Source organism: Bos mutus, chromosome 14 (assembly GCF_027580195.1).
Source record: "Bos mutus isolate GX-2022 chromosome 14, NWIPB_WYAK_1.1, whole genome shotgun sequence".
Classification (NCBI taxonomy): Eukaryota; Metazoa; Chordata; class Mammalia; order Artiodactyla; family Bovidae; genus Bos; species Bos mutus.
Window position 1 is genome coordinate 70,628,954 of NC_091630.1, and position 22,119 is coordinate 70,651,072.

At 61.9% G+C, this 22,119-nt stretch overlaps 1 protein-coding gene across 1 annotated transcript; it reads left to right on the forward strand.

Moving 5' to 3' along the window:
* Nucleotides 1–437: 437 nt before the first annotated feature.
* On the forward strand, nt 438–13,475 carry GPR20 (G protein-coupled receptor 20). Its single transcript, XM_070382699.1, has 2 exons — nt 438–524; nt 9,050–13,475. The coding sequence occupies exon 2, from the start codon at nt 9,074–9,076 to the stop codon at nt 10,157–10,159; it is 1,086 nt and encodes a 361-aa protein (XP_070238800.1). The 5' UTR covers nt 438–524; nt 9,050–9,073; the 3' UTR covers nt 10,160–13,475.
* The last annotated feature ends 8,644 nt before the right edge of the window (nt 13,476–22,119 follow it).

Here is a 22,119-nt window from a genome sequence, read left to right on the forward strand (position 1 = left end):
CAGGCGCCAGGGGATCAGAAAGGCAGACAGCGCTGGGGAGAAGGCGGAGGCAGACCCGCGCAGGGCAGTTGGGATGGCCGGGGGCACGACCCTGCCTCTGTCCCCCAAACAGAAAAACCCATCTGTGTGAGCCCCGCCACAGCACACGCGGTACCTGTGGGTGCCAGCTGTGCTCCCCAGGCCGGACACCGGGGGGCAGGGAGCCAGGGCTGCTGCTGCCCTCCCTGCCCTTCCCAGGTGATGCAGCCGCCACGCTGCCCTCTGCCTCAGTCTCCTCCCTTGTCTGGCCCAAGGCTCCCTCCCCCAGGGCCCTGGGATCAGGCTCCTCAGGATGCTGGCGGGGGCGGAAAAGTAGCCTGCCCCGCCCCGCCCCGCCCCCACCGCTGCCTTGCCCAAAAGGAGCCCCGAGCAGAGCCTGACGTCAGGCCCCAGGAAGGTGCGGTCGGTCGGGCTGCACAGCCCGAGTAAGTGGCCCGCGGAGCTGCAGCGAGAGGCCAGCTCCTCTGCTAGACGGAGACGGTGCGGTGAGTCCCCCTCAGGCAGGCGGGGCCTCCCCTCCCTGAGATGAGGTTGTCAGTGCAGGGTCCTCACACCCCAGGCAGGCAGAGGGGCAGCGGGGGGAGAAAGACTGGGAGGGAGAGAGCTCAGAGCTGGCAAGGGGTTTTGAGGTCCTGCCCTGCAGAGAGCCATTGTACAGACGGGAAAACTGAGGGCGAAGGTAAAGGTGTTGCAGCTGCCAGGCTGGGTGAGGGTTGGGAAGGGGAGCTCCCAAGAGCTCGAGGGGCACCCCTGCTGCCCTGAGCCCCTCTGAGCTGTGGGGTTCGATGCCCTCCTCTGGAACTTTCTTTCTTCCTTCCTTCCTTGCTTCAGCGCTCTCGTGGTCATCTACTGGGAGCCTCGATTTCCCCGTCTGGGTGGCCCCAGGGGCCGGGCCAAGGAAGGGGTCATGGGACCCCAGAGGCCCTGGACAAGCCCTGGGACCGTGGCCACCGCAGTCCCCCTGCTGGGGCAGGGCTGAGCTTGAGGGACCTGTGGGGACAGGCTCCACACAGGGTGTGCCCCCCGCCCAGCCCCGCCCTGCCCTCCCCTTGGAGGGCCGGAGAAACTGAGGCCCGGGGCCCGCCCTGCCCCCAGCGCAGACCTTGCAGCTGGCACTGCCCCCGCCTGGCTCGCCGGCTGCGCCTGCCCTGAGAAGGCAGCAGGAACAGGGTCCCGAGGGGGGAGGGCCGGTTGGGAACTGGCCGGTGGCCAGGGCGCTGGGCAGGGCGGACGAGGAGCAGCTGTGCGTCCCGGGGCAGCACTGGGAACCGAAGGGACTGGGCTGGTGGCAGCGTGCACAGCCCTCGAATGGGCGGCTGGGGCTGCCCGGCGGCCCCCATAGTCTTCCGCCAACATATACTCACTCTCAGCCAGAGGGTCGCCAGGACACCCCGTCCCCTCACATCTGCGTGGCCGCGGACAAGTGGCCGCCCCTCTCTGAGCCTCGGGAACAGCAGAGGTTGCTGTTTCCAAGGCCTGGCGTGTGGGGGGGGGAACCCGACGTGTCCTGAGCACCTGTTGGGAGCCTGTCCGCGGGTGACCTGATGCGATGAGGTGTGCATGCCCATCTTACAGATAAGGAAACTGAGGCTTGAAGAGCCCTGCAGGGCTCTCAAATCATCCGCTGGTTTCTTTAGCCACAGCCCAGGCCCTGGCCCTCACGGCGCTGCCAGTCCAGTAGGGGAAAAGCAAGAAACAAATAAATTCAAAGCTGTCGGGTGATGAGAGGGCTGCGAGGGAAAGAAAGCAGGTGGAAGGTGAAGGTGTGCAGGTGGCTGGGTGGTCCGGGAGGGCCTTCCGGAGGAGGTGGCACTGGGGCCTGAAGCACCCTGGGGGTGCCAAGCCTGCTCTGCCTGCCGGCTCTCAGCACCCGCTCCGTGGTGCTCTGAGCACAGGAGCCTGCTCCCACCTCAAGGCCTTTGCACCTGCTGTTCTCATCCCACCGCCCAGAACGCTATCTCCCCAGGTCCTCCTGAGGCCCCTCCTGCTCCTGACCAGTCACTCTCTAGCCTCCTCCCCCCACCCCGCCCCTGGCTGTGAGCCCCACAAGCTGGAACCAGATCTGCCTGAGGCCCTCCAGGACCCCAGCACCAGGTTCAAGGCCAGGTCTGATGCCTCTGAAACGTGTGTTTCTCGCAGTTCCCCTGACCTTGCCAGTGAGCTGTGTGGCCTGGGGCAAGCTGCCAGAGCCCTGGACCTCTGAGCCCCTGGCACAGTGGGCCCTGGGGAACCTCCAGCAGCATGCAGCAGGTGCAGGGCAGAGTTCAAAGCCCAGCTCCTCCACGCCCAGCTGGGTGACCCCAGATGGGCCACCTAACCTCTCTGTGCCTCAGCTTCCTAACAGGCAAAATGAGGCCAGCAAAACCAATGTGGGGGCATCTGGCAGGAGTCGTGAGACCCTGGAAAGGGTCATCTCAGAGACAACCCATGAACTGTGGGGTTACGACTCTGCCCCAGTAGAGGGGTGTCGGGAGCCCAGGAGGGTGTTGTGGGTGCCAGGAGCCTTCAGCAGGTGATGCAGGCAGAAGTGGTATGCCAGGTCGAGGGATTAGGCAGAGGCCAGGCGGGTGCAGCCACGGATCCTGTCCCACCGCCCCAGGGAGGCTGGCCTGGGGGAGACAGGCAGGTGCTACACCTCTTTCAGCATCAGGATGAAGTGAGGGGTGAACCAGGGTGGCAGGGAGGGCTGTCTGACATGCAGCAGGACCCCCACGAGTGGCGATGCCTGGGGCCACCTGGCCCAGAGAAACTTGCATTTCCATTAGGGCCAAGACCTCAGCCAAGGGCTCTCAGACGGTGGGGTGTGAGGCTGAGTCGGGCGTGCTGGAGCCAGGTGCCCAGCGCCCAGCCACCCCAGGTGACCCTGTCCCTGAGCTGGGTGGAGGGAGCCCTGACCAGGATGGGGACCTTGATTCCAGCTGGTGCCCCCTGGGACCTTCTAGACAACCCAGAGCTAGTCTGGCCCCCTTGGGGCCTCGGTAAGGGCCCAGCCGTCCCTGGATGGAAGAAGCAGATGCTCAGACTAGCCAAAAACAGCAGGCCATGTTCTCAAGCAGATGCCATGAAACCAAGAATAATCAGCAAAATAAACAGGCAGGTGGTTCCTCCAGTAAGGGCTATTTTGGCCTTGGGAGGTTGTGAGGGTCACCCCGTCGGGGGCAGAGGCATGTCCAGGTTACTGCGTGTACCCAGAATACAATTGCGCACGGACCCCAGGTCCAGAGACGCCCACCCCACTCTCATCCCACTCCTGCTGGGCCGGGAGCCAGCGGACCTGGCTTTGATTTCCCGCTCCGTCAGTTTCACGCTGGGTCCTAGGGCGTGACACTCACCTCTCTGGGCCCCCACGTCCTTGTCTATAAAACCCAGGACTGCCACGTGGGTGCAGAGTGTCTGAGGATGACTGGCCCATAGCTGGTGTCCCAGGCCCATAGCTGGCGTCCCAGGCACCTTGGTGGGGAAGGCTGGGCCTGTCCTCCACACCGCCCCTCCTGGCTCCAGGTGTGGGAGCTGCAGAAAGGACAAGGGATCTTGGGTCACAAGCCCAGGCAGCTACCTGTTGCCCGGGGACAAGGCTAGGGCCCCTGGCTGCCCTGGCCCCATATGTGGCAGGGTGGGAGGCAGCCAGGCTGTGGGCTTGGCATCTGCCAGGCAGCTGGGCGGCTAGAGGACACGCAGGGACAGCAGCATGGATTCAAGAGAAACCGAGACGAGGTCGGGATGGACCCCCACCTGGGACACTGGTGAGAGGTCAGAGAGGCTCGGGCCCCCCTCAAGTTTCTGGGCAGTTACTGGCACCCTGAGCCTCTGGGTCTTGGCCTGTGTTTCTGGACACACAGCAAAGACGCAAAAGCTGTGAGAGGCAGCAGCGGGCACAACCCCCCGTCAGTGCCCTGGGCGTGGGCACTTGGGGTGACGGTCAGGCTGGATAGAAAGGGAGCCCCAGGAGGGGACAGGGTCAGGTAACTTAGGAAAAGATGTTTATTCCCTGGGAGCTTCACAAAGGCTCTGAGGGGCTGTGCACTGAGCACGTGGGGTGACCCGGGCCTCTCCCCAGAATGGGCAGGCAGGCCCAGGTGGACCGCCATTCAGGTGGGAGCCCAGGGGTCTCCAGCACGGCCACTGTCGTCATTACGCATCTTCCACGCAGGGGCGCCTGAAGCTGTGTATCCACCCAGCACCCCCAGCGGTCCTGACGACGCCATTTGTTGGATGCTCACCTGTCCCTTTAAAACACCAGTCCCAGAATCACAGGTGAAGGACTGAGGCTCTGGGACTTGAACCAAACACCACTGATGCGCGCCAAGGGCTGGGGGAGGGAGAATGACGGGGACCCACGGGCCCGACGGTCGGGGGGCTGGGTAGGCTTCCTGGAGGAGGTGTTAACCCTGCTCAGCTGGGAAGACTGATGGTAGTGAAGGCGGAGCTGAGAGCAGAAGCCGGTTCAGGTGCTGCGACGCTGAGCGGGCTGCACAGGGGCTCGGCCAGCCAGGGAGGGCCCCGAACGCCTGGGTGAGAAAGGGGCCTCGCTCTGCTGGCCCTGCAGACTCCCGCAGGGGTTCACTCAGAGAGAAAGATGGGTGCTGCTCTGTGCCCAGCCGTCCTGGGCGCTGGAGGAACCGGCCCACCTGAATTGCTTGCAGTCAGGACAGTGGGACAGTCCTGGGCTGGAAGGAGCCGGGGAAGAACACCCAGGAGAGTCAGCCGAGGAGGAGAGAGAAGGCTTCCTGAGGAGCTGGGGCCTGGAGGAGGCCCTGGAAGTGTCAGGAAAACTGCAGGGACGGGAGATGGGGCGGCGTGGGAAGGGCACGGAGGTGGGGGGAGCCTGAGGCGTCCTCCTTCGGTTGAGGTGCAAGGAGACGGGGTGACGGGGTTCCCCTAGCTTTGCTCAGAACCTCAGGCTTTTCCCAGGAAGGACCCCTGCCCCCGCAGCCACATCTCTGTAGGCTAGTTGTGGCCAGATGCCTGGGGGTAGGGGCATATCAGGGAGGAAAGGACGACCTTCACCCCCCATGCCTCCCCAGAGGGTCTAAGGGCTCAGACCTGTACGCCCAGGGGGGGAAGGGGAGCAGAGCACCCCACCCGCTCCCTGCCCCACCTCTCCACACCTGCACCAGGGGCTCGGTCTCAGAGAAGGCCCACAACAGCCCTGAGAGGCAGCGTAATGCAGCCGTTTCAGTCCCCACATCACAAGAGAAAAGACTGAGGCTCAGAGAGAACCCCTGCAGGGCCAGAACCCTCACCCAAGGCCCTGCAGGGCTGTGAGGGGCATGGGGGCCCGGGAGGGAGGCCCGCAAGGTCGCCTCTGGCCAGAAGCCTGCCTCCCCCTAAGCTGTATCTGAGCACCCAGGCTCTTTGCAGTGTTCAGCCTCGGTTTCCTCTGCGTAAGTAGAGCAGGCCAGGAGCCAGTGGGTGAGGAGATACCACCACCAGAGCCCACTCTGCCTGGGAACAGATGCCACGCACCCACTTGGAAGCTGCAGAAAGAAGGTGCTGCAGCTACATCACTGCGGGCAGGGAGGCGGAGGCTCAGAGAGGCTAATCAACACCGGGGCGACTGGTGGTGAGTGGGGACCGGCCCACAGCCCGCACCTCCTCCACTGGTTACTCTTCTTGTTGTTCAGTTGCTCAGTCGCGCCCGACTCTGCAAACTTGTGAACTGTAGCGCACCAGGTTTCCCTGTACCTTCACTATCTCCTGGAGTTTGCTCAAACTCGTGTCCATTGAGTCAGTGATGCCGTCCAACCGTCTCATCCTCTGTCGTCCCCTTCTCCTCCTGCCCTCCTGCTGAGTACCGTTACTGTTCATTTATTCCCTGTAGTGCCCACCCACCTGCCCACCCCCAGCTGTCTAGCACCAGCTGTGACATCGCATCCCAGGTGTGGACAAAGGGGTGAGGGGCCGTGGTGGAGAGAGAGTGAGACAGCCTGAGCCTGGAGGCTGGCAGGAGTGTGGGGTGGGGTGAGGCGGGGCTGATGCTGAGCCTGTGGGGAATGCAGGGGGCGCTCGGCTCAGGGCTCGGGGGTCCGCCGGAAAAACTCTTACTTGACCAAAGTGGATTCAGGGGGTATGAGGCCCGTCCCGTGGCACCTCAAGGAGGACGGGGAGCTGAGGCAATGGAGACCAGGGGCGCAGAGACGAAGTGTCCTACCTGAGACCGTGTGGGGCAGGGGCTTCGTAGCCCAGACACTCCCAGCCCGGCCCCTTCCCAGCCCCAGACCGGGGAGGGCCCCAGGCCATGGGTTCATGGGGCCACAGCTGGTCCACCGCCACAGGGTCCAGGGTCTCACCATTCGAGTTCCTCATCTTACAAAGCAAAAGCGATGCTCAGTAGGTGCCCCAGAGAGTGGTCACTGTGTGTTCTCACCGTGAGAGGTGCGTGCCAGAGGTGGGTGAGTGGGCTGGCACGGTGGGGGTCAGATCACACAGAGACAGGCAGACTCGGCAGCGGGCAAAGAGGAGGAGCTGAGGGTGTAGGAAGCCAGGGCCGACGGCCCAGGCTGCAGCCGTGACCCGGGCTCCACGGGACAGATGCGCAGGTTCCTGGTGTTGCGGGACGGAGCTCCGTGTGTGAGCAGGGTCTGTGCCCGGGGTGGGGCCCAAATGCCGCTCAGACTCTCGCACCTACGCATCAGCATGTGCTTGACGGACGCCCTCCATCCCCACCTGCCTGCCTCTGCAGCCCCGGGCCCGCCGTCCCGGCCCGTGGCCTGCAGCGAGCTGCTGGCCTGCGTGCGAGCTGTCCCTGGGGGCTGTCCCGGCTGGGCGGGCTCCCCGGGGCCGGCGTCACCCTGCAACTGTCTCCCAGAGGAAGCGCCCTGGGATGTTTATCTGTCTCGGACCGTGACACGGACACAGACCCTGTGCAGACACATCGGCTAACTGAAAGCACGTGGAGGGGAAGTCAAAAACCGGTCTGCCGCGTGTCCGGGCCAGCTGCGCACTGCCCGGGTCTTGGCAGGGCTTCGGGCTTTTCCCAGGAGAGGAGGGACACGTTGGGGGCACCGCTCTTCTTCCTGGGGTCCTGGAGCCCCCGTGTCCTGGGGATGAGGCCCACAGCCCCACGGCCCAGCCTCATGACCTCCCCTCACTGCCCACTCGTGCCTACAGTCTCTCCCTGCCCCAGACGTCCTTCTCACTCCCCAACTCCCCGAGCTGCCTGCCAATGGGCTGACACATCCAAGGCCCCTGTGTGTCTGGGGCTGGGGACCCCAGGCAGAGGACAGTCCTCCCAGAGCGCCCCATGAGTGGAGGCCTGGGCCCACTCATGCCAGAGGGGACCCGAGGGGCCAGCCACGGTCCTGGGCAGCATCAGACTCTTTCCAGACGCCTCCGAGGATCAGCAGATGCCCAGGGCCAGGGTCCCAGAGGCGGAGGTTCAGCTGGTGCCACCTTCTCAGAGTGGAGGATAAAGGTGGCCTGCCGTGCCAGTGCCTCCCTCCAGGCTGGGTTGGGACCTGAGCCTTGACTAGCAAGCACTTCCCTGCCCTGCCCACCCGCTCCGGGCTGGGCTTTCAGTCCCCAGTCTCCTGGCAGGCTGGACTTCCGCTGGATGGAAGCTGCCAGAAGGAGCCTGCTGCCCAAGGACAGGTAGTAGCCGGCCAGGGGAGTGGGCAGCAGGCGGGCTGTTCACGCAGATGCCTCACTTCCCTTGGTCACCACGATGGGGGCGTCTTCCCTCCCTCTATAGTTGGGGAGGCACACTCTACCGGGGACCTCCCCTGTGCCCCCCTCTCCTCCCTGTTTCTCCCCAAAGCCTTCTCCTTTCTCCTGAAAAAGCCAGAAATGTCCTTATTTGGAGGATCAGCCCGGTCCAGGGTGGGGGTGAGAGCCTGTTAACCCTTCATTTATAAACAAAGGGATAAATCTCAGCAAGTTAAACAGCTCAGCAGGAACATAAACAGAGTGGGCGGCTGCAGCCCCCCACCCACCCCCAAGCCCGAGTCTAGGCCAGCAGGCCAGGATTGCGGCGTTTATTTAACTCACGCCCTGCTGCTGCTGCTGCTGGGACCTGGCTCCAGGCTCCAGCCGCAGCAAGCTGCCCCACGTGAGTCTCCGAGACAGCAAAGGTGGCCGTATCTCCGGGCTGGGAAGAATCCGGGGCGGCCAGGGGCTGACTCTCAGCTCCCCCAATCCCAGGCCCTTGGGCAAAAGACCCATCTGAGGACCCTCACCCAAGGCACTGACCTGGTGCCAGCCGTGGAGGAGGTGAGAACGGTTGGGTGGCCCGGAGGACAGGGGCCAGGATGCATGGGCGTGGGGACTTGGGGCTGGGCCGGCCATGGGCACAGCTCTCACGGAGCAGAACTTTCCTTTGTTTGGTACCCACCAGTGTGATGCTCTGCTTCCCCGGTGGCTCAGATGGTAAAGAATCCGCCTGCAATGCGGGACACCTGGGTTCGATCCTGGGCTGGGCAGATCCACTGGGGAAGGGAATGGCAACCCACTCTAGTGTTCTTGCCTGGAGAATCCCACGGATGGAGGAGCCTGGCGGGCTACAGCCCATGGGATCCCAGAGAGTGGGACACAACTGAGCGACTTTGACTCACTCGCTCAGTTAACCCTCCCAGAAGCTCTGCAGTCCCAGTGATATAGACTGGGGACTCATCATGAGGCACAGAGAGGTTAAGTGACTTAGCTAAAGTTGCACAGCGATTGAGGGAGGAACTGGTCTGGAGACAAGCCTCACACAGCACACACACTTGGCCTTCCTATTACCTGTTGCCACACTGGCCGCCTTTGTCGTGTCTCAGTCCTGGTGACAGTCTTGCAAGGCTTTTCATCTCCCGTGACAGTGAGGAGCAGGTTCAGAGCAGCTAAAGCTCCATGCTTCAGAGGAGCAGGTTTAGCATGCGGCTAAAGCTCCATGCTGGCAAGTGCCAGGGCCAGGCCAGGCAGAGGTACCACGACAGAAATGTTGGGGTGCTGGGTGGGCAGCCGAGCCAGGTGGGGTCCAGCCTCTGGGCAGGGCTCCAATAACCCCAGGGTAACCCGGTCTCCTTCCTTCCAGTCCCGGGGAGCACTGGCCACCGTCATGCCCTCCACGTCTCCCGCGGGGCCCTCGGCCGGGGCAGCCCCCAATGCCACAGCGGCGGCAGCGGCGGCATGGACCAACGTCAGCCTGCCGGAGATGCCCCTGTTCCACCGGTTTGCCCAGCTGGACGAGCAGCTGCACGCCAGCTTCCCGGGCCTGTGGCTGGCGCTGATGGCAGCGCACGGCGTCATCTTCCTGGCAGGGATGGTGCTCAACGGGCTGGCGCTGTACGTCTTCGGCTGCCGCACCCGGGCCAAGACGCCGTCGGTCGTCTATACCATCAACCTGGTGGTGACCGACCTGCTGGTGGGCCTGTCCCTGCCCACGCGCTTCGCCGTCTTCTACGGCGCCCGCGGCTGCCTGCGCTGCGCCCTGCCGCACGTCTTCGGCTACTTCCTCAACATGCACTGCTCCATCCTCTTCCTCAGCTGCATCTGCGTGGATCGCTACCTGGCCATCGTGCGGCCCGGCGGCTCCCGCCGCTGGCGCCAGCCGGCCTGCACCAGGGCCGTGTGTGCCTTCGTGTGGCTGGCCGCCGGCGCCGTGACCCTGTCCGTGCTGGGCGTGACGACCGCCGGCGGCCCCTGCTGCCGCATCTTCGCGCTGACCGTCCTGGAGTTCCTGCTGCCACTGCTAGTCATCAGCGTGTTCACCGGGCGCATCGTGTGCGCGCTGTCGCGGCCCGGCCTGCTGCACCAGGGCCGCCAGCGCCGCGTGCGGGCCATGCAGCTGCTGCTCACCGTGCTGGTCATCTTCCTCGTGTGCTTCACACCCTTCCACGCTCGCCAGGTGGCCGTGGCTCTGTGGCCCGGCATGCCGCACCACGCCAGCCTCGTGGCCTATCACGTGGCTGTGACCCTCAGCAGCCTCAACAGCTGCATGGACCCCATCGTCTACTGCTTCGTCACCAGCAGCTTCCAGGCCACTGTCCGTGGCCTCTGTGGCCGGCGTGGAGCAGAGTGCGAGCCCAACAGCTGCGACGTGGTCAGCGTCCACAAGAGCTCCAAGGGCTCAGCCCACCATCACATCCTCAGGGCCAGAGCTCAGGCCGTCACACAGGCCCTGCCTAACGGGCCTGATGCTTAGTCAGCAGGACACTGCAAGGGGGCCAAAGGTCTGGACTGAGCTGGGCAGGCCAGGTCGGGGACAGCACAGATACCTGCTCTACTAGAGTGGCAGATTGGGTTCACCTTGATCGATTGGTGATGGCTGCCCAGTGCTCTGACTGGACATAGGGTCAAAGGCCACTGTGCTGTGATTGACTGGCAATGTCTGCCACGGGCTCTAGAGAGGACATGGCGGACTGAATGCTGGTTATTTGCCATCCCTAGGGTATATGTCGGAGAAGGCAATGGCACCCCACTCCAGTACTCTTGCCTGGAAAATCCCATGGATGGAGGAGCCTGGTAGGCTGCAGTCCATGGGGTCACTGAGGGTCGGACATGACTGAGGGACTTCACTTTCACTTTTCACTTTCATGCATTGGAGAAGAAAATGGCAACGCACTCCAGTGTTCTTGCCTGGAGAATCCCAGGGACGGGGGAGCCTGGTGGGCTGCCATCTATGGGGTCGCACAGAGTCAGACACGACTGAAGTGACTTAGCAGCAGCAGCAGCAGGGTATATGTTGTGTCCACTGAAGACCCACAGGGGGAGCCAGAAGCTGGCTTCCTACTTGGATCATTCTACCCCCAGAAAGGGTTCCTGCAAAACAGGGACAGAGACTTTTAAGGTACTAGGAATTTCAAAGCGGGTTTAAAAGGTGACCTGAAGAGGTCCCCTCCCCACCTGTCCCCCGTCATCTCCCTGCCCCACAGAGACAGAACAGCTAAAACAGAAAGGAAAAGGGACACAAGTGTTACATACGCAGACGAGAGGGGTTCACATCTGCAGGGCCCACACTTGAGGTGCCCGTGAGTCACTCAGGAAGACAGGCTGGCCCCGCGGGGCGCGCCGCTGTGAGCCCCCTGCTATCTGGGCTGACACTTGCGTCCTACAAAGGAGACGCTATTTTCTACCCCACTCCGGGGGAGGTGCTGAGTGGCACACGCAGGTGCCCTGGCTGGGCGATAGGCAAGTCAGAATCAAAAGCCAGCCCCACCTCTTCCAGCTCCCCTGTGCCTGCCCCATGGACACAGCTCACATCTTCCCAAAGCCCCCCCGCTCCAGGGACCATCTCGGAAGACCCTGCCTGCAGGCCCAGGAGGGCAGTAGACTCCCAGCCCCATCCTGTGGACGCGAAACCAAGAACAAAGACAGGCTTGAACGCGGGCCTGCTGGCCTAAGGCCACGTCTGGCCACGCACAGAGCCCTTGTTCTCCCTCTTGTCTGGCTCATCATGCCTCCCTGCCTTTCCTGCATGCGTGCATACTAAGTCGCCTCAGTCATCTCTGACTGTTTGCAACTCCATGGACTGTAGCCCGCCAGGCTTTTCTGTCCAAGGGATTCTCCAGGCAAGAATACTGGCGTGGCCATGCCCTCCTCCAGGGGATCTTCCTGGCCCAGGGATCGAACCAGCGTCTCTTAAGTCTCCTGCATTGCCAGGAGGGTTCTTTGCCACTAATGCCACCTGGGAAGCCCCTCCCTTTCCTGAGAAGGGAGTATTTCTCTGACTTGGTCCACTGGTCGCCTCCTCTGAGCTGGACTCCAGGATCGCCTCCATGTGCCTTCTGTTGAATGTTCAAGCTCCCATGAGCCCTCTCTAGACTGCTGTTTCAGGGGAGGATGGCTATTTTGAGAGAGGAGCTCTGAGTTTCCCAGGCACCTCTAGCCACCAGGCTCCACCCTCACACACGGCCACCAGTGAAACAGGTGAGACAGAATTTGGCCCCAGATTTGCCCCTTGTCTGCAAAGTCCTACGGGATCAGTGGCTCCAGGCAGAGTCCCCTGTCCCCCAAGATCAGGGCCCTGGTGCGAGGCCTGGATGGGAAGCAAGAGGACCATTTATATCCCCATATATCAGATGGGAAAACTGAGGCTTAGGGAGGGAAAGGACCTTTCCAGAGTTATAGAGTGAGTACTCAGGCCAGACTGCGTGGCCAGCACGATCAGCTGGAGCCCCGCAGGGCCAGGGCCTGTGACCCCAGGACCTTGTGGGAAGGCTAGGGTGGGGGTGCTGGAGCCTGGGGGGATCCAGGGCCTGCTCAGTGGGGTAGTAGGGGTGCTGGGCACAGATGCTCAAGAAGCAAAGGGGTATGGTTGTTAGCATTAGCACCAACATCCTTGGCCCTTCCTGTGTGCTGGAACAGTGTGGAGCCTCCCCCCACCTCCCAGCTCAGAGCAGGCCCGTGACTCCCCAGGGACCCAGGGCTGCACGGGGCACGGGAGGGGCCTGGGTCTCGGAAAAGGAGGACACGGGAGTGGGCTGTCTGTTCCGCAAAGCCTGTGGTGACAGCGATGCTGGCCCCAGGGAGGGGCACTAATGGTGGGTCCAGGCAGGGAGGCTCCGACAGCTCTGTCTCTGCCAGGCCTGCGAGCTGGCATCTGGGCAGTCACACGGCAGAGGAGGGAAGGTCCGTGCCCAGTGCTTGCCCCAGCCCAGCACCACCTGTGGCCCTTCCTCCAGGGTCAGAGTCCTGATCGATGTCAGGTTCTCACTTTAATTCATACTAGAGAGTAAATGGCTGAAACTAGGTGACTTTTGCGCTTGGGGGTGGAGGGGTTGCAATTCTTCTGGGACAATCCCTGCCTCTAGGAGGAGGGGGCTCTCGGCAGACACTGATTGGGCACCTACTGGGTCCCGGGTCTGTCCCACCCCCCTTCACACGCATTGTCTCGCTAGTCCCCACCACGTGTGGAGGTAAGAGCCCAGGGCAGAACTGGGATCCAGATTAGGGGTGGCCAAGCCCCCTCCCCTTGTCCCACATGTGAAATCCCACCGTCCGGCCTGGGCTCCTCGGGGACTGGAAGACCGTGGGGACGCAGGAGGCCAGGGCCCCAGGCGAGCCTTCCACCGCCCTAAGAGTAGTCTGATGGCCTCGTGCAGAACCCTCGCTCACTGGCCTCAGTTTCCCCTACTTTCCACTTCTCCCCCTCCCCTCCTTGGGCTTTCAGCTGGTGGGCAGGGGGCTGGGGGCGAGAGGTTCACCGCATACGACTTTGTCTGAGCCCCCCCACTTCCTCAGACACTTGCTCCCTCCTCCTGACGGCTGGCTCCCTCCCACTACAGTGTCCTCCACGGGACACAGGCTCCGGCCGCCGCCAGAGGCCAGACTTGTTCCCATGAGGGCTGGGTGTGAAGCCTCCGCACCGTCCTCTACACGGCCTCCCTTCCCAGATTTCTGAGAAGCCCAAGTGACGTGAGGTGGCCTGTGTATTTATATCTGATGTAAACAGTCTCCTCAACGAAGCTTCCTCATCCTGAATTAAAACTGTTTATTCAAATCCGTGCCCTTGACTCAGCGCCCTGGCTGGCAGGCAGGGGTCGCCAAGAGGCCCTGAGCCAGGTGGGGGCCCCCGCGTGCCCCCAGTATTGTCACTCTCCTGTGGCTGGGTGGTGGTGGTGATGGGGTTGTGGCTTTGCCATCGCTGCTGGGGGCAGATGCCAGGGCCTCGCTAAAGGGTGAGGTCGGAGGGGACACAGGTGGTACGGTGTGGGCAGCGTGTGGCACGGTAGCTGTGTGCCACCCTGGCACACACAGACCAGCCGGGTGAGCGTCCTCACTCCACCTTTGCCCACGCTCTGCCTGCCCAGGGACAGAACTCGGACCTGGGCAGGTTAGCCAGACTGTCCACAGCATCCGACCAGATCCCTGAAGGCACGAGGGTGCGGGAGGGGAGGGGTCGGTGGGTCAACAACGAGGGAGGGGCTGTGTTGCTGCTCCCAGAGCGAATTTACAAAGCAAGCGCCTCCGAACCTCCCCCAAAGCCTGGGTGTTCACCCCCATCTCCCAGAGAGGGAAACTGAGGCTCCGGGCGTCCAGGAGGGGGCTCGAACATGAGCTCCAGGCTCACATGCAGCCCAGGAAGCAAGGGTGAGGAGGGCACTGCCTGGGTGGGGTCGTCACTCTCGCTGTCTGGCACCCTCGGAGGCCGGAGGCGTCTAGAGGTAAATATTAGGGTCTGTTTAGATTAAGCTCCATTAATAGCAGGAAATGTCCCTGGGCGCCCGCCCCAGCTTCCTGGAGGCCTCTGGTGCTTGAGCAGAGGCGGGGGCCTGCAGAAATGGGTGTCCCACCGATGTCCTGGCTTACACCCTGTCCTCTCCGAGTCCCTCCAGAGGCTCAGTGTCCACCCGCCCCCGCTGCCCTCCCCTCCTCAAGCCCCGGGTAGGGGAGCTCAGGCAGCCGTGGGTGTGAGGGGGATCCCTGAATGAGCTGAAGACACCCATGGGCTGGTCACCCCCCAATATCCTCCCACCCGTGGGGCAGGCCTCATGCCCCAAGGATCTGTGTTCCCAGTTCACGAGAAAACTGAGGCTGGGTGATGGAGTGGGGGCAGTCCAAGGCTATCCAATGCCACCTTAAAAACGGAGCTAGAACTCCCCACCTGGATCTGCGTGACCCCGGGGCTGGGGCCCACCACCACCTCCTGAACCCCTGAGAGGAGCCAGGAAAGCTGTGGGCCAGGGAGGCGGACCCAGTCAGCAGAGTGCCAGCAAACAGGAGGGCGCCCTGATGCTGGGGGAGGGGCTCCCTGTGCTCAGGGGCTGGGCAGGCCTGAGGAAATGTCCCTGCCTCCCTGCCACCAGCCTCGGGCCCTGCTGTCTCCCTGGCTTGCCCATCACCCCTGCCCCCGCCGGCTCCACTCACAGGAGGAGGGCACAGGGCTTGCCCACGGCCTCCTTGGGGCACCTGTTCCCTTCCTGGTCTCAGTCTCCACAGGCCATTGCCCTGCCAGTCTGCCTAGGACCAACCCCGACTGTCCTCCTTGTGGGTCCCTCCCCCAGGCCCCCAGGGCCAGCACCCATCCCGCTGCAGGACAGACCACAGGGCCCAGCTGTGCCCTCCAGAGTGGCTGGCTGCCCACCAGCACCCTTAGTCCCTTGCTGAGCCCTCGGGAACTGAACTCCCCCACCCCCGTTTCATCCTGGTTCCCCAGATAAGGCCAATGCTGTGCACTTCACAGGGCCCAAGGGAGCCTGCAGCCTAGGGGAAGAGCTGGGTGGTGGGAGCTCAGAGCCCCCTACCACACCACATGGGACCAGCCGAGCAGATGCAGCCTGGAGGGCTTCTTGGAGGAGGAGATGCTCAAGGTTCTTCCCTCCTGGTCCTCACCTGGCCGGCCTGGCTTCCAGCTCTCCAAGGTGGGCCTCTGTTGAGGTTGGGGTTTTGGGGAAGTTTTCAATTATCAAGTGCCCGACAGGTTGGCAGGGCCAGGGCCTTTCAGCCCCATGTCACAGATGAAGAAACTGAGGTCCAGCGGGTGTGTGGACAGAAGCCCATGCACTGGAACCACACACACTCATCCCAGCCCAGCTCACCCGTGAGTCTGCTGACTCTGGGACTCCTCCAAGCCCCGGCTCTGCCCCCTATAACAGGAACCTACTCCCCAGACCACAGGTGCCCCAGAACTGAGACTGGAGACAGCTCTCACCGGGCTTGAGACAAGGCCTAGGAGTCCCTCCAGGTCCCCTTGCCCACTCCAGGCCCCAGTTTCCTTGTCTGTCATCCAGAGCTCAGAACAAATGGCGCCCGGGGTGTTAGACCCTCAGCTCCCAGGTCAGAAAGGACTGAAGTGGGAGATGCTCCGTGTCTCTGAACTAGCCTGAGGCTCTGCTCGCCCTGCCCTGCAGCTCCTCATCTTCTCGGGGCCCAGTCTTGGGCAGAGAGGTGACCTCATGAGGCCTGGGATCCCCAGTCACCCACCAGGGGCACCCCATGGCAGAGTGGGGGCTCCTAATGGGGTCCAGATGGAAGTAGGGGTGAGGCGTGACCTCAGTGTGCTGAACCTTCACATCCAGAGGCCATGGGGGTGAAATGCACCTGTGTACCCCAGGGCCTGGCCACCATTGGCCTGGGGACCCGCTCCGTGGAGGAGTTCCGGGGCCTGCGAGGGTCTGCCCGGCCCACCCACCCCCATGGGCGCCACTCCCAGTGGCCTGCTGGGGACTGAGGGTCAGGTTCTAGGGCCCGGGGTGCGGTCCAGGGCTCTGAACCCTGCTCCACCATTTCTCCAGAGCAAAGCTGTGGGGTGCAGCTTCTGGGACCTTGATGCCCGAGGCTGACGGGGTGGGTGCCACAGCCCAACCCTAGGGCAGGGGTAACATGGTGTCCCACCTGCGTCAGGCTGCTTGGCCACACCTGCTTGTCCAGCCACAGGCAAGACACAATGTCCATGAGCCTCAGTTTCCTTCCCTTCTACCAAAGGGTGTGTGTGTGTGTGTGTGTGTAATATGTGTGTGTGCATTAGTGTGTGTCTGTGTGCGTCTGGATGTGTGTGTCTGTGAATGCATGTTGTGCCCATCTGTTTTGTCTATGTGTACGTGTGTGTGTGTGTGTACTCTGTGTGTGTTTTGGGTGTCTGTGTACCTGTGTAAATGTACACGTGTGTTATGTCCATGTGTTTTGTCCATGTATACATATGTACTTGTGTATGTGTGTCCATTGTGCGTCTGTGTGTATATGTACATGTGTGTGCATTGTTGTGTCTGTATGCACGTATGTGTGTATCTGTGTGAATGTAGACGTGTGTTGTGTCCATATTTTTGTCTATATATACATATGTAAGTGTGAATGTGCATTGTGTGTGTGTAATATGTATGTATCTCTTCCCACAGTACTCAGCAGTCAATAATTAGTGATTAAACTGAGCCAAGGGCTTCCTTTCTGGCTCAGCTGGTAAAGAATCCGCCTGCAATGCAGGAGTCTTGGGTTTGATCCCCGGGTTGGGAAGATCCCCTGGAGAAGGGAAAGGCTACCCACTCCAGTATTCTGGCCTCAAGAATTCCATGGACAGTATAGTCCATGGGGTCCCAAAGAGTCAGACATGACTGAGTGACTTTCACTTTCACGGGAAAAGAAATAATGAAGACCTTTTTGGGCTTCCCTGGTGACTCAGTAAAGAATCTGCCTGCAATGCGGAAGACCTGGCTTCCATCCCTGGGTTGGGAAGGTCCCCTGGAGGAGGGCATGGCAACCCACTCCGGTTTTCTTGCCTGGAGAATCCCCATGGACAGAGGAGGCTGGCGGGCTACAGTCCATGGGGTTGCAAAGAGTCGGACACAACTGAGCGACTAAGCACAACACAAACCAAGCTAATGCAGGAAATGGGGCTTCCCTGAGGAAGACCCCAGCACATCCACTCATTTCCCTCCATTCCTTCACAGCGTCCCCTACCTTCCTGTGCCGTCTGTGACCTGAGGGCCTCCCTCCCAACAGGACCCCTGCCCTCCCCTTCCACACGCATGTGTGCATGTGCACACACACGCGTGCACACACTGGTCACAGGGACTGAGACTCCTCCATCCTCTCATCCCTCTGGGTTAAGCCCTGTCTTTGACATTCTGGCCTCAGGCAGGCAGGACCCCTGGGTTCTCGGAGCTGCCAATGATCTCAGCCGACTGCCTCCCAGGCTGGCCCCAGCCCCTCGGGCCGATTCCCTGGGAGGGCCGGTTGGATGGAGGCGTCTGGAGGCTGCGGCCACCAGGTGGCACTGCTGGCCCGGGAGAGGCACCCGAGGTGTCTGCCGTCCGCCGGGACCCTGGCCGGCTGGGACCTCCTGATCGCCTCTACCATCTGATCCTTGGAGGGCAACCCTGGAAGGCTGCCTGGAGGAGCTGCAGCTCCCTTATCCTCCGGGGAGAAGAGTGGCAGTGCCCCAGGAAGCCCCTGACCCCTTCAACTATTCAAGGCAGCCCCTCATTCCAGCCAGGAGGGAGGCTGGTCATGGACGGGGAGGAGCGGAAGTGAGCCAGACCCTCTTGGTGAGCTTGGAACAAGGTCGACGACTCCATGACACATGGGGATGCTGGCATCTATGGGCAGCTAGGGCTCCCCTGAGACCCTGCCTCCTCCTCCAGCGTGCGATCCAGGGAAGCTGAGAGCTCCTCAAGGCCATATGCGGTTCCCCAGGTCAAGAACCTCATTCACTGTCTCATGAGCCCAGAGAGGGTCAGACAGCTGCTCTGAGTCACACAGCCTGGCAGTTGAGCAGGAGAAGAGAATCGTAACCAAGGGCTGGGCTGTCCAGACAAGCAGCACTGGGCATGTCTAAGCATAGTGCTGCCACCAGCCCCAAAGCCAGGCAGGGAGGAAGCAGGATGGACACACAGGTGGATGCTAGGGAGCGTGCCCTGGGTCTAAGTCTCTGCCTGGTCAGGCAGAGGGCACAGGCCTTGTACTGGACACAGAGTGCAGTGACCCTAGGCCCTGGCCTGACAGCCGGGTTGTGCCACTGCCCGTGCCCCCACCTGCCCGCGGCCCCTCAGGGCAGGCAGCCGCCCCCTCCCAAGCTCACTGAGGAGGGCAGCCCGACCCCCAGGGGTGGCTCAGGGTCTGGGTTCCTGGAGACAAGATGTCAGGTGGACTAGCCTCTCCCGACATGCCTCATCGCGCTCTGGAGGAAGCTACAGTCAGGGTTCCCGGGGCCGAGACCCTTGGCAAGCCTCACGGAACAAGGGCCGGCCTGTCCCTCCCTTGGACATACGTCCGTGTATTCCCTTTTATTCTCCTGCCTCCAGGACCGTCACCCATTTCCAGAGCCCCTCGGGTTTCCCCGAATACCAGGCCTTTGCTGGACCAGGGAGATGGAAACAACCCTGGCACCCTGAATCCTAACTCTTTATCCCAGAACCCCCACATCTTCCCTGCACCCCTTCTCCTTCACTGCCATGGCTCCAGAACCTTTGTCCGCTCCCTCCTCCCTGCCTGTGGCCTCTGCCCACCCCAGCCTTTCACGGGAGTAGCCTCAGGCCTCAGTGCCTGCCAAGGACTCAAAGGGAATGAGAAGTGAGGGGCCAGGTGAGGGAGGCGAGAGAGGGAAGTCTGTGGGCCTGAAAAGCCGGCTTCTGGCTGGAGCACCAAGCCCTGGGCCTCCTGAGAAAATCCACCTTGCCTGGTGCCCCTGGTGGCTGCAGGAGACACACACAGGATCCCTGCACTGCTCTTAGGATGGGATGTCCCCCACGCCTGGGAGGGGCCCTCCGGAGACAAGCTAGACCCCACAGAGGGGATGCTGGAAGCGAGGAAGGGTGTTCAGAGGCCACGAGTGAGAGCCAGCCCACAAGATGCAAGGAGAGAAGGGAATGGACAGTGGGGCGGTCAGGGGCCCACCCAGCCCTGAGCCAGACACACAGTGAACTCTCCAGAAAGATCCGTGCTTGGAGGGGCCAGGATCAAATCCCAGATCCAGCCCTTGGTTGCTGTGTGACCTTTGCGCAGGCGAGTTGGTCTCTCTGAGCCTCATCGGTAAAGTGGTCATACTCACTTGAACTTCTCAGGTTGTTGGGATGAAAATGCAGGGAAGGGGACGAGAGGTTCAACCGACCTCCACTCTCAGGTTGATGGGAACAGTCCGTCAATGAGTCACTCCACGGGCACTTAGTGAGCACGTACTGTGCTGCCTGGCGTGGGGTGGACGAAGCCACGGTCCAAGGAGCCCACCGCCTGCTCCAGGTGGCGAGGTCCTGGCAGAGACCACAGCTGCCCTCCAGGGAGCTGGGGAGGCTCACCAGAGAAAAGGAGGCTTCTCTGGGTTTTGAGGGATGCATAGGCATTTGACCCTCAGAGAAGCAGCTGAGGGCAGCAGAGCCTCAGAGGGGTCGGGCAGACACACCATCGTGGGAAACACGGGGTCAGAGGCCAGCGGCCTGGCGGGAGGCCCTCAGGCAGGTCACCCTCCTCCCCGGCCTCAATTCCCTCGTCTGTAAAATGAGGGGAGGAGCGCCGTCTTGAGATAACGGCTGTGGAAAGGGACAGGCGAACGCTGCTGTTCCCTGTTTAATTTTCCATGTTCTTTTTTGAGGCCAGGGTTATTTCTGTGCACACTTGGCTATTTCCAGGCCAGAGCTCGCCCTTTCCCACAAATGATCCCCGCTTCCCAGGCTGCGGTAGGAGGGCTTCCGGGCAGGAGGACAACGAGGGAGCTGCAAGGGGCAGAAACGGAATCCCCCTGCCAACAGACCCCCGCCCCCCTGCGATGGGCAGGAGCCCAGGGTGCCCGGAACCCAGTCTGAGAGCCCTGGGCACTCAGTTCCAGATCCAAGCCCATGCTTTCCAGCTGCAGGGGGTCCGAGGCCCACAGGATGTCAGGGGGGGACGAGAGGAGTGACCAGCACCACGTGCGGCATCACCACCACCCCTACCCTCCCAGAAACTAGCCCGCCGTTGGCCGTCCCCAACCCAGAGGACAGGCCCGGGGCGTCGACAGCTGGAGGGCAGGTGGGCAAGGAGGGAGTGTGGGGGCCCTCCCTGCCCTCCAGCCAGGCTCTGTGCCTGTGACCAAGGCGCCTGGGCACCCTGGGCAGCCGCCCCCAGCCTCTGCAAAGCCCCCATCCTCACCGCCTCTCCCCACCTCAGGAGCCTGCAGGACGGGGCGTCCACCCCAGTGGTCCACAGGCCCTGCCTCCACGTGGTGCGGCATAGGATGGGGGGCAGGAAAGACCAGGGCCCCAAGGGAAGGAGGAGGCCAGGAAAGGCCTGTGGGCATGAGAAGAGGGTGGGAGGCCAGGGAGGAGGCAAAGGTCAGCTGGAGATGGACAGTCTACTGGAAGCGGGGACCAAGAGCCCTCATACCAATTGGGGGGGTGGTCACCGCCCCAGGCTCTTGCAGGGACCCCAAGGCCCAGCCGGCTCGACTAGTGATGTCTGCCATGGAGCTGGGGCTGGGGACAGGTGTCTGCTCAGAACACTCTGGCCCCTGGACCCTCAGAAGCTTAGTGTTTGAGAGTCTTCAGGTCCAAGAGCTCTGAGTCTGTGGAACTGTGAAGTGAAGTGAAGTCGTTCAGTCATGTCCAACTCTTTGCAACCCCATGGACTGTAGCCTACTACGCTCCTCCATGGGATTTTCCAGGCAAGAGTACTGGAGTGGGTTGCCATTTCCTTCTCCAGAGGATTGAACCCAGGTCTCCCACACTGTAGGCAGACGCTTTACCGAGTCACCAGGGAAGCCGCTGTGAAACTGTAGGATTTGCCAATTCTGGAACCTCAGGCAGGAAGGTTATCTGCAGGCCTCTCCTATGCTCAAAAAGCCTGGAGAGATCTCCTGCTTCCTGCCAACCCCACCCTGGCCCAGCCTGGCCCCACCCTGGGAATTGGGCAGGCCAGGGGCCGTGGGCAATGGGGGACAGAGCACGGCCAGGACCCTGCAAAGAGGAGCTCAGACCCCAGCTTCAGCCCGAATGTCCGTCAACAGGGGAGCAGTTAAACAGCCACTTGGTGGAATATTATTCAACCATGAAAAGGAACGAGGCTCTGACACACACCACTGCTTGGATGGACCTGGGAAACACGCTGCCTGCAAGCAGCCAGACGCACACAGCAATCATCCTGTGTGACGCCGTTTATAGGAAATGTCCAGAACAGGCAGACCCACAGAGACAAACAGGAGATTAGTGACTGCCAGGGCCTAAGGGCTGGGAATGGGGAGGGGCTGCTGAATGGATCCAGGGCTTCCCTGTGGGGTGATGGGGCACTCTGGACCCAGAGGGAAGGGGTGGTTGCCCAACGTTGTGAATGTGCCAGACACCACTGAATTGTACACTTTAACATGGTGATTTTATGTTGTGTGAATTTCACTTCAATTTAAAAAAAAACACTATTAAAAACTCCTTATCTGAGAAGCAGGGAGAGCAACACCCTACAAGACCGTTGACAGGATTAACCAAAAGTACCATCTGTACCTTGTGTGACCCGCCCAGCACTGCCTGAAGGCAGGAGGGCTGGGGTGAGTCAGCATAGGGAAGTGTAACCTCCCTGCTGGCCCCAGAGTCTCCAGGGAGACTCCAAAGGACCCCAGACAGTGGTTGGGGGACCTCACCTACTTGTGCATCTCCCACCATCCCTGCCATTCCCGTTGGGACCCCAGCAGCACACGGGAAGGGGGCTGGGTACCCCCAGAAGAGTCTGCATGTGACCTGGGGGCCACCCAGGCCCACCTGTCTCCATGGG

Bases quoted from the DNA above. Each gene is read 5' to 3' on its own strand.
- GPR20 (XM_070382699.1), top strand. From the start codon at position 9,074: ATGCCCTCCACGTCTCCCGCGGGGCCCTCGGCCGGGGCAGCCCCCAAT.